The sequence below is a fragment of the Salmo salar genome, chromosome ssa24 (genome assembly GCF_905237065.1).
Source record: "Salmo salar chromosome ssa24, Ssal_v3.1, whole genome shotgun sequence".
Taxonomy (NCBI): domain Eukaryota; kingdom Metazoa; phylum Chordata; class Actinopteri; order Salmoniformes; family Salmonidae; genus Salmo; species Salmo salar.
The window spans coordinates 8,231,163-8,247,682 of NC_059465.1; the positions used below are offsets into that span (position 1 = coordinate 8,231,163).

Here is a 16,520-nt window from a genome sequence, read left to right on the forward strand (position 1 = left end):
TAGAGTTACAACTTTCAAAACATATTTAACCTTTATTTCGCCATATACATCATTGGGAATAAACACTCTTTTAAAATAATGACTTGTAAAAACGCTAAAAACTTTTAAAAACAGAGCCATAACTCAGTGCACACTACCACAGCCATGGTGTTTTCCAAACACTAAATCCTTCTCCAGTTAGCCTGCACATTTCATCATCTAGTCAGGTTTAACACAACATGCTGGAATGTTGTTCTACTGACGGCTTAATCCTGTTTGGAGTCAACTGATAAACACAAAGAAATTGGAGCCCACTTGTTTTTCTGTGTGTGTGTGTGTGTGTGTGTGTGTGTGTGTGTGTGTGTGTGCACACGCACATGCACATTTGCATGCATGTACGTAATGCGTATATTTTACGTGCTGTGCAATTAGGCTACAATGTGTGCTTGTGCCCGCATTTGTGCACGTTTGATTGCTTGTGTCGGCAAAATGAGAGGGAATAGAATGTGCGGGAAAAGTCTAGGATGGCAGAGGGAGGGTAAAAGAACTAGCCTGCCATGCCATTCCCATTTAACTAGCTCCTCAATCACTCAGAGGCAAAACCGAGGGGACCGCACGCACGTGTGTGTTCCTATACACATCAAAATGAGGACAATTCAATCAAGGAGACCATCAACACAATCCTCTGACCAGAGAGAAGAAGACACATTCACTTTCTCTATCCTCCTCTCTTCTCCCTCTTCCTCCCTTCTCCTCTTCTCTTCCTATTCCCTGTCTCTTTCTCTATCCTCCTCTCTTCTCCCTCTTCCTCCCTTCTCTTCCTATTCCCTGTCTCTTTCTCTATCCTCCTCTCTTCTCCCTCTTCCCCCTGTCTCTCCCTCCTCCTCCTCCTCCTATCAGTTCACCGGTATTAAATGAAGTTGCCACGAATATTGAGATGAGCGAGATGCAAGACTTCATTCTCACACAGTATCTGCACACGTACACAGGATCAAAACAGCGGAGAAGTTGAGCCTCACACTTCAACGCTCTTAGTTGTTGTGGAAATTGTCACACTATGCTGTTTACTCTCCGCATCTATGTCATATCGCTGGGTCTAACTTTAACAGCCAAAATTGGCCTTTTACCAGACCAAACTAAATAATTACAGTACTCTGCCTCTAGCAGCACAACAACAAGCTAACCGCGTATTATTTGTCGTGAGGGCAACGGCACGCAAACATTTTGCTGTGCTTCAAGTCATGTTGCTGCACAGCCTCCTTAACCAAAGGCATGGCAACTTTTCCAGAACGAGAACACACACACACACCAACACTGGGCGGGTGATTCTCATTAAACCAGTTTTAACCACGGCAGTAGCAAATTTAGTTAATAAACCATAATGCATCTGCAACAATCAACTATCATTCTGAAGACTGGTTTATGGCACAGTGACTTATTATAAATACATTTGACATTTTTGCCTGAATTTTGTACATTTTCAACCCAAATTCTCATTATTATCGAGTCATTTTATAAAATATAATATTTTGCTGTAGGTTGTCCATAAATTGTGTGCTCGTTGAAGTTTACATTAAACTATAATATCTTTTGGTCCGTTTCGGTAATGCTAACCTTCATTTCGGTAATGATAATGTATAGTCAATAGATAATGTATAGTCAATAGATAATGTATAGTTGATAGATAATGTATAGTCAATAGATAATGTATAGTCAATAGATAATGTATAGTTGATAGATAATGTATAGTCAATAGATAATGTATAGATAATGTATAGTCAATATATAATGTATAGTCAATAGATAATGTATAGTCAATAGATAATGTACAGACAATAGATAATGTATAGATAATGTATAGTCAATAGATAATGTATAGATAATGTATAGTCAATAGATAATGTATAGTCAATGGGTGTGCTGTGCTGGCAACGTTAATGCTTTACTAGGACCACTGCTTACACCTATTGTATAGATTTTGTTTGTAAAACATCAGTCATTTGATCAAGTAGGGATTGTTAAGAAACATGGGCGTATAAACCCCATTTAATTTACTTAAAGCCACAATCAGGAGTTTGTGTTTCAGCAGAGAGCAACCCCGCCACTTAAAGTTGGATATCCCCTATTTTGAGACTTGTACCTGTTTAAGCAATTACCAATACTGTTGTTTGGTCCATTTTCCACATATTTACATACTTTAACATTATAGGCATATCATGTTATGCCATTTGCCCATAGGATACCATTCAATTTAGAAAATACATCTAAAATACATTAGAACCACACATATCCGCTTCGTAATACACCGACATTACATGGAAAGACCATTCTTAAGTCCACTTTTGACTGTTGAAAATACATGCACGTACAGTACTTATACTTAACGGTATGCTAAAACAAGGGGTATTTAAGTCAACTGCATGAAGATCCATGATTTGAGTATTATGCAAATCATTTGGGGTTAACAAATGACACAGTTTGATGTATTGGGTAACTAAACCTCTAATAGAGCTCAGTACAGTTTTTCAATGACAAACTGTGCAACTCTCATTACCGAAACATGCATAGTCATCCACAAAACCTGCTTATCATTACCGTAACGCACTAATGTGGACGGCGGCGGCGGGTAGCCTAGTGGTTAGAGCGTTGGGCCAGTAACCGAAAGGTTGCGAGATCAAGTCCCCGAGCTGACAAGGTACAAATCTGTCATTCTGCCCCTGAACAAAGCAATTAACCCACTGTTCCTAGGCCGTCACTGTAAATAAGAATTTGTTCTTAACTTACTTGCCTAGTTAAATAAAGGTTAAATAAAAATAAATCATATTTATGAAACATTTGGAAAAATAAAACATTTACTTTAGTAATTTGGGCTTAATCTGATAGTGTGCCTTTTGATCCTTATCCAAATGTGTTTACATAAAAATAACATATAACATACACAAGTAATTATGACAAAAAACAAGATTCAGAAAAGGTTATGTGTTGAAGTAATGAGATAAATTACGAATACATTTTAATAACGTACTTTTAAATATACATTTTTTTAGTGTTATGTTTAACTCAGGCTTTTTCATTAGGTGAGCAATGTTAAAAATAAAATAAAAACATTTGAAATCGATTTGTTTGGGACTTTGCCATAATGTTGCGATAATGACAATTTATGCGTTGGTAGTTGTGGAAATGGTGTTAAAATGATTCATATCTGATCAATACACATAACAATAATTACCAAATAGATAAATACAGATCCTAATCTTAGTGATCCAAGAGGAATTATGGGTGGCACCAGCAGTAGATGGGAGAGAGAGAAACTACGCTAATAAACATTGATATACCACAAAATAGAAGTCCGAGTAAATCGGACTGCCCTCTGCTGGAAGGATGGGAGTCAAATAAGACACACACAAAAACACTGTCACGCTCTCAGCACAATGAACACAGGGACGCGCACACGTGCCCGGACACACTGCTATTACATTCTCAAACTCGCAGCAGACACACACGCATACACACAAACACTCCCAGACACAGAAAACTACAGGGACTAAATGTGACAGCTGCTGTGGCCTTTTTGTGCCCTTTCTCTTCCTCCTCCTATCTCCCCCCCCTCTTTCTCTCTCTCTGCTGTGAGTCCTCACTCTACACCAGGGCCACAGGGTGAGTATCAGGTGAGGTTTGAAATAGCGGCGCCTCCACACACAGACCCCAAGACCCGGAGGGACCAAGCCTGTGGCCCCTGGCCCCAAACTCTGCCCTGCTCTCTTTCTCTGTGTGTGTATCTATGTGTGTGCGTGCATGTGTGAGTGTGTGTGTGTGTGTGTGCGCGTGCGTGTGTGTGAGTGAGTTAGACGGAGAGAGTAGGGGTTGGCGTTGGGCTCGGGGGAGGGAGGGTATAAGTAGGAGGAGGAGTGTTGTGCAAGCAGGGGTTAAATTAAGGGGAAACAGATTGGACAATTCAGGGGGTGATAGAGCCCCAAAGTCAGTGACTTCATAGGAGGCCCCAGCCTCTGCCCTGCTCTACGGGACCTAGCCCCAGCTTCAGCCCAACCCCCTGCAACTAGGCCTAGTAGCAGGCCTAACTCCATCGGTCTAAACTCCAGGCACAGCCCTATCCCCAATTCCAGTCCCATGTCCTCAGCCCCAGCCTCAGACCTAACATACAATTTATTTCCTAGCTCATCCAACAACAAAAAACACCCTAATCAAAACCAAAGCCCCTAACCATAGCCCCAGCCTCTCTGCTAAACCCCAGCCCTAATCACACACCACAGCCCCTAACCATAGCCCCAGCCTCTCTGCTAAACCCCAGCCCTAATCACAAACCACAGCCCCTAACCATAGCCCCAGCCTCTCTGCTAAACCCCAGCCCTAATCACAAACCACAGCCCCTAACCATAGCCCCAGCCTCTCTGCTAAACCCCAGCCCTAATCACACACCACAGCCCCTAACCATAGCCCCAGCCTCTCTGCTAAACCCCAGCCCTAATCACAAACCACAGCCCCTAACCATAGCCCCAGCCTCTCTGCTAAACCCCAGCCCTAATCACACACCACAGCCCCTAACCATAGCCCCAGCCTCTCTGCTAAACCCCAGCCCTAATCACAAACCACAGCCCCTAACCATAGCCCCAGCCTCTCTGCTAAACCCCAGCCCTAATCACACACCACAGCCCCTAACCATAGCCCCAGCCTCTCTGCTAAACCCCAGCCCTAATCACAAACCACAGCCCCTAACCATAGCCCCAGCCTCTCTGCTAAACCCCAGCCCTAATCACAAACCACAGCCCCTAACCATAGCCCCAGCCTCTCTGCTAAACCCCAGCCCTAATCACAAACCACAGCCCCTAACCATAGCCCCAGCCTCTCTGCTAAACCCCAGCCCTAATCACACACCACAGCCCCTAACCATAGCCCCAGCCTCTCTGCTAAACCCCAGCCCTAATCACAAACCACAGCCCCTAACCATAGCCCCAGCCTCTCTGCTAAACCCCAGCCCTAATCACAAACCACAGCCCCTAACCATAGCCCCAGCCTCTCTGCTAAACCCCAGCCCTAATCACACACCACAGCCCCTAACCATAGCCCCAGCCTCTCTGCTAAACCCCAGCCCTAATCACAAACCACAGCCCCTAACCATAGCCCCAGCCTCTCTGCTAAACCCCAGCCCTAATCACACACCACAGCCCCTAACCATAGCCCCAGCCTCTCTGCTAAACCCCAGCCCTAATCACAAACCACAGCCCCTAACCATAGCCCCAGCCTCTCTGCTAAACCCCAGCCCTAATCACACACCACAGCCCCTAACCATAGCCCCAGCCTCTCTCCTAAACCCCAGCCCTAATCACAAACCACAGCCCCTAACCATAGCCCCAGCCTCTCTGCTAAACCCCAGCCCTAATCACACACCACAGCCCCTAACCATAGCCCCAGCCTCTCTGCTAAACCCCAGCCCTAATCACACACCACAGCCCCTAACCATAGCCCCAGCCTCTCTGCTAAACCCCAGCCCTAATCACACACCACAGCCCCTAACCATAGCCCCAGCCTCTCTCCTAAACCCCAGCCCTAATCACACACCACAGCCCCTAACCATAGCCCCAGCCTCTCTGCTAAACCCCAGCCCTAATCACACACCACAGCCCCTAACCATAGCCCCAGTCTCTCTGCTAAACCCCAGCCCTAATCACAAACCACAGCAACTAACCATAGCCCCAGCCTCTCTGCTAAACCACAGCCTTCTCAGCACCCAGTGGCAGCGAGGGAGGGGCCGCTTTACAGGAAGGCCAATGTTGACACCACACTGCCCCTAACCATAGCCCAATACCGTAGTCTCTCCCCTGTCCCCACCCCCAGCTCCATACCATAGCTTCTAGAGCTGTAGCACAATTCCTCTCCCAGTGTCAAAGCCCAGCTCCATATACCCCAGCCCTTTCCTCTCCTCTCGCCAGAGAGAGCTAGCGAGGGGCCACTCTACAGGAAGACTAATGTTTACGCCATATTGTTTTAATTAGACTCAGCCGGCGCTGGTATTTTCTTTACAATTTGGCCCGTGTTTGTGTTAACCCAGAATGGGATGGCTCTACTTTCATGCCACGAGGAGGACCGACCAGGGAGTTTTCTTCCTTTTCTTTTCTACTCGGATACGTCTCTGCTAGAGGGAAATTAGTCATCTATTTGATTTAGAAAGTCACTAAGGGTTTGGTGATACGAAACACTGCTGATGAATCCGAACAGCCTTGAGAAAGAAGTGTCCTTGCAGCCATATTTGAATAGGAAAGCCCACCACAACACTGTAACTTCCTGTTTAGGCAAGGTCACTTCCTGTCACTACTCTCAATAATGTAAACACAGCTTCATTTACCTCTACTATGTATAAAGTCTGCGTCCTAAATCATAATTTCATCTACATGTACTGTATCTATGCATTTTTCCCGCCAAGTCAAGAGTTCAACCTGTTGCCGCTAAGAGCACCAAACAGCGAAAAAAGTGCTTATGCCTATTGGACGATACAGTCACTTCTTTCTACTCTTTCTACTTTTAGCTGTTTGTTTTAACTGTCCATTCCTCAACATTTCTAATAAACACAGCTTCCTGTATCTAAGTGAGAGTGTAGTCCTAGTGTTTATGGGTACTGGGGTAATTATTGTGTGAAGAAAGTCAACCCCAACCAAGGCAGCTGAATGTGATTCTCCTTGAATAAGACAAGCTGCAGTACTAAAGTACGGACCTAGCAGGATGAACCCTTACCATGAGCATAGCAGGTGACGAAAGACAGCATGAGATCACCCATGCAACTCCACTCAATTCCGATGAGAGATCTGCTATGGTGTGTGTCTTAATGGCCAGAGCTCCCCAGTGGGTTCACGGAGAGGTTGCATGCAGGGGAACGGATCCAAATTAAACATAAACAGACGTCCTCTCTCTTCTCCTCCACTCCTCTCCTCATACCTTCCTTTCTCTCCTCCTCTCGCCTCCTCTCGCCTCCTCCTTTCTCCTTCTTTGCTCTCACGTTGACGTTGGGCCATAGTTTCCCCTGTGCTGAGCCGAGCCCCGAACAGCCCTCCACTGACCAGGCAGTACTAATCTATCCCTCAGCTGTGCAGTCTAATCTAAACAAACACATCTCTCCCAACCAGCATCTGGAACCCCTCACGTCTCTAGACCTGGGAATAGTGTGTGTGTGTGTGTGTGTGTGTGTGTGTGTGTGTGTGTGTGTGTGTGTGTGTGTGTGTGTGTGTGTGTGTGTGTGTGTGTGTGTGTGTGTGTGTGTGTGTGTGTGTGTGTGTGTTCTCGTGCACTTGTGTGCACATGCAAACCACAGCCATCAGTCATCCCAATAAACTTGGCTAAACTATTACAGTAGATGACCATGGGTTCTGACACCGTGACACAACAAAACAATAACATAGGGTAAGGCGATAGTAACCCTGTAAAAAGCAGGCGCTGTCGTGAAGTACATTTGTTGTTGTCTAGTTGACCTTCTGTTGACAGGTTTGTGCGTGAATCACCATGGAGCTGTGCAACATTAGGATGGGTCCGGGAAAGAAGAAACCACTTGATGTTGTTGCGCTTTATTAACACCCCATTACTGTAACTCCATGTCAGCTAACTTCAGTAAACTATAAGAGTAGGAATGGGATAATGAGAAAAGAAAAGGCATTTGGCCATTGACATTAAAGGGATTTATTAGACAATCTACTGTTGACAGAATCCACATGCTTTCAAATAACATTCCGTAACCAAATCTTTAGCACACAGTAATAACCTAATACTGTTTAAAGTAACTGTTCCAAGGAAAATCGCACTTTTAAAAGTTAATATTCTGATAATGCATGCCTAAATAACGTTGTTGTCTCGTCCTATACTCGTATTTGTGGTCAAAGCATAAACTGGAGAAAAAACACTTTCAAAAAACCCACTTCAAACTTGCATCTCAAACAGACATTTAAAAAAAATGCTTGCTATTTCCTCATAGAACATGATGTCATGTTGGCTCATTTGCTGATCTGGCCAATCAGCGGTCTCCTAGCAGGAACATTTTTTATGACTGGTTTACACCCACACCCTTCTGTTGTTGGGGTATGCCCATACCATTCCAACACAAAAAAAATATACATTTTAACATACGTGATTACCACTTTTTGGAAGGAAAACTATTTCATATTCATTATAGGTCATATTTCATTGAAATCTGGAAACCCTGAACAGTTCTTTTAAAGTAACATACAGTGAGGGAGAAAAGTATTTGATCCCCTGCTGATTTTGTACGTTTACCCACTGACAAAGAAATGATCAGTCTAGAATTTTAATGGTAGGTTTATTTGAACAGTGAGAGACAGAATAACAACAAAAAAATCCAGAAAAACACATGTCAAAAATGTTATAAATTGATTTGCATTTTAATGAGGGAAATAAGTATTTGACCCCTCTGCAAAACATGACTTAGTACTTAGTGGCAAAACTTGTTGGCAATCACAGAGGTCAGACGTTTCTTGTAGTTGGCCACCAGGTTTGCACACATCTCAGGAGGGATTTTGTCCCACTCCTCTTTGCAGATCTTCTCCAAGTCATTAAGGTTCAAGGCTGACGTTTGGCAACTCGAACCTTCAGCTCCCTCCACAGATTGTCTATGGGATTAAGGTCTGGAGACTGGCTAGGCCACTCCAGGACCATAATGTGCTTCTTCTTGAGCCACTCCTTTGTTGCCTTGGCCGTGTGTTTTGGGTCATTGTCATGCTGGAATACCCATCCACGACCCATTTTCAATGCCCTAGCTGAGGGAATGAGGTTCTCACCCAAGATTTGACGGTACATGGCCCCGTCCATCGTCCCTTTGATACGGTGAAGTTGTCCTGTCCCCTTAGCAGAAAAACACCCCCAAAGCATAATGTTTCCACCTCCCTGTTTGACGGTGGGGATGGTGTTCTTGGGGTCATAGGCAGCATTCCTCCTCCAAACATGGTGAGTTGAGTTGATGCTAAAGAGCTCCATTTTGGTCTCATCTGACCACAACACTTTCACCCAGTTGTCCTCTGAATCATTCAGATGTTCGTTGGCAAACTTCGGACGGGCATGTATATGTGCTTTCTTGAGCAGGGGGACCTTGCGGGCGCTGCAGGATTTCAGTCCTTCACAGTGTAGTGTGTTACCAATTGTTTTCTTGGTGACTATGGTCCCAGCTGCCTTGAGATCATTGACAAGATCCTCCCGTGTAGTTCTGGGCTGATTCTTCACCATTCTCATGATCATTGCAACTCCACAAGGTGAGATCTTGCATGGAGCCCCAGGCCGAGGGAGATTGACAGTTCTTTTGTGTTTCTTCCATTTGCGAATAATCGCACCAACTGTTGTCACCTTCTCACCAAGCTGCTTGGTGATGGTCTTGTAGCCCATTCCAGCCTTGTGTAGGTCTACAATGTTGTCCCTGACATCCTTGGAGAGCTCTTTGGTCTTGGCCATGGTGGAGAGTTTGGAATCTGATTGATTGCTTCTGTGGACAGGTGTCTTTTATACAGGTAACAAACTGACTCCCTTTAAGAGTGTGCTCCTAATCTCAGCTCGTTACCTGAATAAAAGACACCTGGTAGCCAGAAATCTTTCTGATTGAGAGGGGGTCAAATACTTATTTCCCTCATTAAAATGCAAATCAATTTATAACATTTTTGACATGCGTTTTTCTGGATTTTTTTTGTTATTATTCTGTCTCTCACTGTTCAAATAAACCTACCATTAAAATTATAGACCGATCATTTCTTTGTCAGTGGGTAAACGTACAAAATCAGCAGGGGATCAAATACTTTTTCCCCTCACTGTACATCTAGTAGGTTATAGAATACTGCACCAGAAAAAGCTTGTCAGAGCTTGAGCGACCCTCCAGAGCTGAACTGCTATTGCATCACAGATGAGCATGCTCTCTGTAAACACTGAAAATGCTCACAAGGGTGGCTATAGAACTGGAACTATGGGAGGGGGTCATTTAAAAAAAAAAAATCTGTCGGGATGATTCCCTGTTCATTTGAACTTATTTAATTTTCCTTTTTTCTTAAATGTTAATCTATTTGACGGCATGAATGTCGCTACACTAATCACAGGCCACCTAAACATAACTAAAGATACTGCCACATATTTGATATAAACAACCATGACCAAAAGGCAATAACATTTCAATCGTAAATCCCAAGTATGATCTCTTTCAAACCGCCCACATTTCAAAAGAAAGTGAATTGATAACCTATTCGTGACTCAAATACCACCGTCCTAAACTACTGGAATGCAGATCAAAGGAAGAAAAAACGCGGACCCTCCCCCTTTCCCCAAAATCACCACCCATACTCAAAGACCCCCTTTCAACAAAAATATACTCTGCATAACTCAGAAGAATAGCATAACCCTGAGTTTCAGATGGTCTACTTTTGTAAACATGCGTTTCTGTCCGCACTCCGCTTTTTTCCTTCAGCCGGAGACAAATCTTTTTGGAAAGTTGAGAGCTGTCCAAAACGGGACCACACACAGTCTCCGAGCTGTGCGCGGATCACATTCAACTGCTGGGGGCAGGCAGACGCACACACACTCACACACTCACAAAATGGCGGCTTTGACAAAATTTCCTTTCTCCAAAACTTCTCATAAACTTAATAACAACTTTTCTTTTAACTTAAAGAAAAATGTTGAGCTACTCTGTGAACATTTCTTTACGCACATGCAGCGTTAAGTCAACATATCCAACGCAACAAAAACCATAACATGAAACGAAATAAAAAAATATGTTGAAGTTGTAACCTGGCCCCTTGTCAAACTGCTGCTATATAATAAACAATTCCCCCAGCTTGTTTGGAAGACCCCCCACCCTCTCCACCCCACCCAACCGTATCCCTTCCCAGACGTTTAACAGGAAAGACGATTCAACATGCAAAATAAAAAGACCAAAATCATAAACACTTTTCTTACCTTCTACCCAGAGTTTCTCCACGTCGGTTTCCAGATTCGCCGCCCGTAAGCCAACAGCGAAAGCTCCGAATATCAAGAGGCCCACAACCAAAAACTTTCCGCAGTTCTTTTGTATGTAACAGCCCAACTTAAACAAGAGTCTCTGAAACTTCGCTCTCAGCCACAGCGGTGCTTTTCTTCCAGTCGCCTTCCCCTGCGACAAGACAAGAGAAAGTCCGCATAAATATTACGTCCCCAAACATCAAAGATGTAGGCCTATCATTATTGATCAATGGGGTGTAGCGTTATGGGAAGAAGGACATCACGGTTATCATATAATACAAAACATGTTAATGAACGTGTTATGACATTGGTGTGATTGGTGCAATTTTGTCGTTCTAGATCAACACTTCATTTGCGGACTTCTTTCTATAATGCATGAGCTGTTGATATGCAGGCTATCCATTATAGCCTACTGTATATGTGATGTGTGTTCAATTGGTACGTCAATGTTAACTGTTCTAAATAAGAACCTCGGAGTTGGCCTGTTTATCTGGCCAAAAGAGGACTTGGTTGGACCTCCTACGTCGAGGGAGGAAAGAGACATAAAGTTGGCGAGCCAGCGACGTAAGCAGCGGTTTTGGACGATTGGATAGTCCGTTACTTTTTTGTTTTTACCACACACACACACACAGACGGACAAGGTTGGGAAAGCGCAGCAAGGCTTGCTGTCAGTGACACGTTGTAACACCGCGCTAGCCTTGATATGATACATTGTATCGAATTATTATATCAATCCCCCCAAAAGATGCACGTGGGTTTTTACGCTGCCGCAAAATCACACACAACACAATTCCATTCCCATTGAGCTACTTGTGTGATCTGAGTGGAGTAGCCATCATCGAGGGAGTGAGGCTACGACAATATTTGTGAACGGAAGAGGGCAGCCACATGGATTTTTGCTTTGGAGAAGAGAACAGTAAAGATAATATCGCACAGACGTCTGGGCAGTTAAAATCTTTTACGACCGTTACGCAAACACATAGGCCTAAACTTTTATGCACATTTTAATTGTGCAAAAGTAGGGAATAGGCTACACCGTGTTGCCTATGTTGCGCGACCGTTATTGAAACGTTGTAGCCTGTAGTGTAGCCTACCATTATTGGAAAGTTACAATTTATAGACTACAATATGTAGCCTATATTCCCAAAACGGATACGGATTAGTCTATATGCGAGAAAAGTGAACTATTCTTGAATAGTAAATCACAACATAGGCTACAAGGCATAGCTCTAGTTTACACCCTAACCCATCTCCCCTTACCCTGCCCGTCCCGTAGCTATCCCGTTACCTAGCGACTTGACAAAGTTGGGCGGTTTCACTATATAGTAGAACCATACCCACAGAATTTCACTCAAAACGTGTCAAAGAATAAGCACCTCGGATATTTGCTCCAAGGCGAAAGCTGCATCGCAGTAACTTGGTCGCTGCAAATACTCCAAATCCGGCGCTGTTGTGCGATAGTTCCCCCTGTTCCTCCGCGTTATCCTCGGCCGATCGGGGTCCCTGTTTTCCTGCTCGGAGGAGGCATTAGCAGCCGAGGCCATGTTGCGGAGACTTCGCGCTGGTTCTGCTTTTACACGTTATAATATTTCCCCGAAAGCGTGTAGTAATGTCCCAAGGCAAAAAAGTTTCACTCTCGGTGATCTCACACCCGTAAAGTACTTCATACTCCTGTTGGAGACGGCGAGTCAAAGTCTGCACCTTCCATCCCAACATTTCGTTGATCCGGAGGTCTCCACCGCTTCGCACATTCACCGTTTCTCTTCAAAAAAGTGATTTATCTTTAAAAGGCAAAGTGGAAACATCGATTCCCATCTACAAAACCGCCGCTTGGAACGTTCGATGGTCGTAGCATTCTGTGTGTTCTATGTGGTCTTCCCTTGGGCCGCGCAACACGGCGAACTCTGAGATTCAATAGATGAGAAAAAAGACCACTCTCCATTTGGAGACAGAGGAGGAGGGGTAAAAGCAAAAAGAATCGAAATCCCGCCTCCAGGGCTGTCAGATGGCCGGAATTTCTCGCATCTGATTGGTTCCAGAAGGGCAAAAATTACTCAGAAAACACGACTATTATTAGCTGCTTAGCAACAGCTCACTAAAGTAGATCGACCACCCAAGCCGACAACCCTCGTGTGTGCATCGCAAACTTCAGGGGAGCCGTTCAGAAAGCCAGCCCTCTTGTGCGTTTGCGCGCAACCAAGACGGGAGTTTTGTCGTTTTCCAAAAGGAACTGCGTTTCTTGAAGCAGCATTTCTTGAAGAAAACACACTTCCAATGCGAAGTATTCAGTCTGTTTGTCTGACGGGTTTCGAGGAATGTCAGAACTGCAGTTTTTAACTGAGATTTGTTCCCCAACCAGGCCTTGATGTTGGTAGCTTGGCCTCAAATTACAGCGGTTCTGGGGGAGGTCCCAAATCTCAGTTCGTCTCAATGTTCCCTAATGACAGTTTAGTGGATAGCCTAAAAAATATTATAATAGGGTAAAAATTAAAACCCTTCATCTAATACACATTTAGAAAAACAATACATATACAGCGAAATCATCAATACTATCTACAGTTAGTCTATCAATATAATATTATATACCTAATTTACACTTTTGTTTTCCCATGTTGAGCTTGCAATTGCGCACAATTGGAGAGGCTTACTCTTTCTTGGAATACACTACACATATTAATTACGCTAATACACTTAGGCTACTTAACAGGTATAAACACATTTTGTATGTCTATTGAACTGGATGGTCTTAGGGGCCTCCCTCTCTCCCTAGCTCTATGCTGTGTGCTGATGCGTAGCCTAAATACATGCCAAACAATGCCCGCTGTCTCAATGTCACTCTGCAGTCACCGCCAGCGAGGAGCTGAGAAAAGTGATGTCCTCAGAGATAACGCAAGAGATGGTAGAAGAGATTACTTGAGAGGTAGGCTAGGTCTAGTTTATGTAATAAATGAATTATAAATTATGGGTCAACGTTGTGTCGACTTCCCTTGCCTAAACAACGTGGTAAACGTGCTTTCTAACAGGAATGATCAACATACACTTTTGGTGTTAGCCATGCCCACTTTCAAATAAACAAATACACGTTTGGGGATCTTAAAATAGAGTGGATCGTTTCATAAGAAAGTATTTTATTTCCATTCAGCAGATATACAGGCCTAGTGGATGTCATGTATTTTCAATCTTTATAATAACAATGATTGTCTGATGATTAAAACAACAATTGCTCTTGTGGTTGTGGGCACTGTGTGAACAGTCACAGAAAAAACGAACTGATAATCTTTATCTTTGAAAATGCATTTCAGGGCCTGTATTCACAGTGTCTCAGAAAGGACTTCTGATCCATGATCAGTTTAGCCTTTTAGATCCTTATGAATCAGACAGGGGTACCTGATCCTAGATCAGGACTCCCACTCCGAGGCGCTTTGTGATTAGAGGCCCAGTTCTAATCTCATCCATATTGTTAGGTGTCATGTGTAATAACATATACATATGTAGGATCTTAATTTGAGCCAGTTTGCTACAGCAGGAAAAGAATCCTCCAGCAACAGGAAATATGAATTATAATGTGGATTATAATTAATGGATTTTCTTTGTAGGGGTTGATAAAACATTTTGTAAGGGCTAATCAAGTCTGACATTTTAAAGTGGAAATTACTAACTTTAGAAGCCTTTTTAAATCTTGAATACTCTTCAAGTTTGTATTTCCTGCTGTGCAGGAAAATTCTCAACATCAAAAGAGTGATCAAATTAGGATCTACATTTGTATGTAGAAACGCATCACAGTTATTTAATGCAGACATCACACCTGCAAGGAGATTATGTATAATTAACTAGTAACAAATTTGACAGATTTTGACCAGTAGGCCATCTTGAGAAACGTAACTGTCTTAAAATATTGCTTGATTCTATTTCATTATGAAAAGTAAAGACATTGGCATACTTTGTCCCAAGGTCAATACCATGTATGTTCTCCAGAATTTGGACCACGCTCACATTATAGCATTGAAGGCCTATTGTATGTGCAAATAGTATGCATGGTTTCTTGCCATCCTGATTGATATTGGCCACAAACGCTTCATTCAGCATAAGACCAGACAACTTGAATGGATCTGAACTGGTTAAATGGTACACACTATAGCCACACCCTATAGCCGATTATTTCGAGGCTAAATCATAGAGCATTTTGCACTTAGACTTAGTGCAGTAGACTTATGCAGCCTAATGGAGGCATTTTACCATTCCACACCATACAATGACTTGCAGAATTTTTCCATCAGTAATAATGACATGTGGACGAAGTAAGCTAATCATGAAAATATAACGATCCACTCGACAATATTTCCACACATTTAGCAGTCGGTTCATATGAGTGACATTTAGACCTACCTGTCTGTCATGTCAATCGCGCACAGTGACATTGTTCTGACACATTAATACATAATTACAAAAAATAACACACATTACCCACGTCGATAACTGGTTGAATCAACGTTGTGTCCACGTCATAAAAAAAAAATGTGTGAGGACGTTGAATCAATGTGGCAAACTGATTAGATTGCAAAAATCATCAATGGAAGGGAATTCCGTATTTTTTTTCACCCTACTTTAAACCTAAAACCAATGGCACGGTGACATTTTTTTTGGTTGATTTCACGTTGAATTCACATTAGTTGACAACTCAACCAAATGTAAATAAACAATAGACGTTGAACTAACGTCTGTGCCCAGTGGGAAATTAAAAATATTAGTGAAAGGAACAATGTCCAAGTTTTAAAGGATTACGTTATTGTATATTAAGCATGAAACGGATCATTGTGCTAGATCAAAAGTAAAAAGCAATACAATAAATTGACATTAAAACTAATCGACAGGCAACACATCATTATCGTACACCAGACCGCAGTAATCACGATAATACCGTAATTATCTACTGTAACCACTTAGTGGGACAAATATCAATTTCTCAATCTGCGAGTGTTTGCCAAGATCTCACACCTGGGCTGTCAAATCTCTCCTTGGCCACCGCAGCTCGTAGACGTGCCAGCCAGCCACTTACCATATTCTATCCAGGGGAAAACGGTCTGGCGAAACCAATAATATCCGCCTCCGAATCAGACAGTTGTTACTTATGATGAATATGAAAATATTAGCTTTTTCATCAGGGGGAAAAAATAGCCAGGCGCGCCGTAATCCTTATCCGACCGTCTTGGTTGCAGGCATTCTGCTAAGTGTTAGAGAGGTTCACAATTACATGCCTGTTTCTATTAACCCACAGCGCCCAGTCCACGTGGGTGGTCCCATTCTCAATAGGCAGGACTCCTGCCTGTCACGTGATTAGCCTAAAACTGTAAAGAAAACAGGCCTGGATGGCTCTCAGCAGTGACACGTTTCCTAGCAAGATGGTTATGTAGCTCCATCAAAGCACTGCAGGTTATTGTGGGAAATCTATCTCACCTTGCAATACTGTACGAAATTGTAAAGATATGCCAGTAGAAGCCCGAAGGAGATTATATCGTAAACATTGGGATTACCTAAATGAATATGTGTGCATA

General features: G+C 43.2%; 1 protein-coding gene across 3 annotated transcripts in view; it reads right to left on the bottom strand.

The window, feature by feature from the left end:
- Window positions 1–16,194, bottom strand: part of ptch1 (patched 1) — an 89,243-nt gene extending 73,049 nt beyond the window's left edge. Inside the window, exons 1-2 of one of the 3 annotated variants that reach the window (XR_006761835.1) lie at window positions 16,025–16,194; window positions 10,927–11,119 (exon numbers count right to left, since the gene is read on the bottom strand). Coding sequence is in view for 1 of the 3 variants with exons in the window: in XM_045707129.1 (XP_045563085.1) it covers window positions 10,927–11,119; window positions 12,345–12,512 (361 nt within the window). In the remaining 2 variants the exon portion in view is untranslated. Of the gene's footprint in view, window positions 1–10,926; window positions 11,120–12,344; window positions 12,936–16,024 lie in introns of those variants that run through there. The other 2 variants (XR_006761834.1, XM_045707129.1) reach the window with 2 other exon arrangements.
- Between the last annotated feature and the right edge of the window lie 326 nt (window positions 16,195–16,520).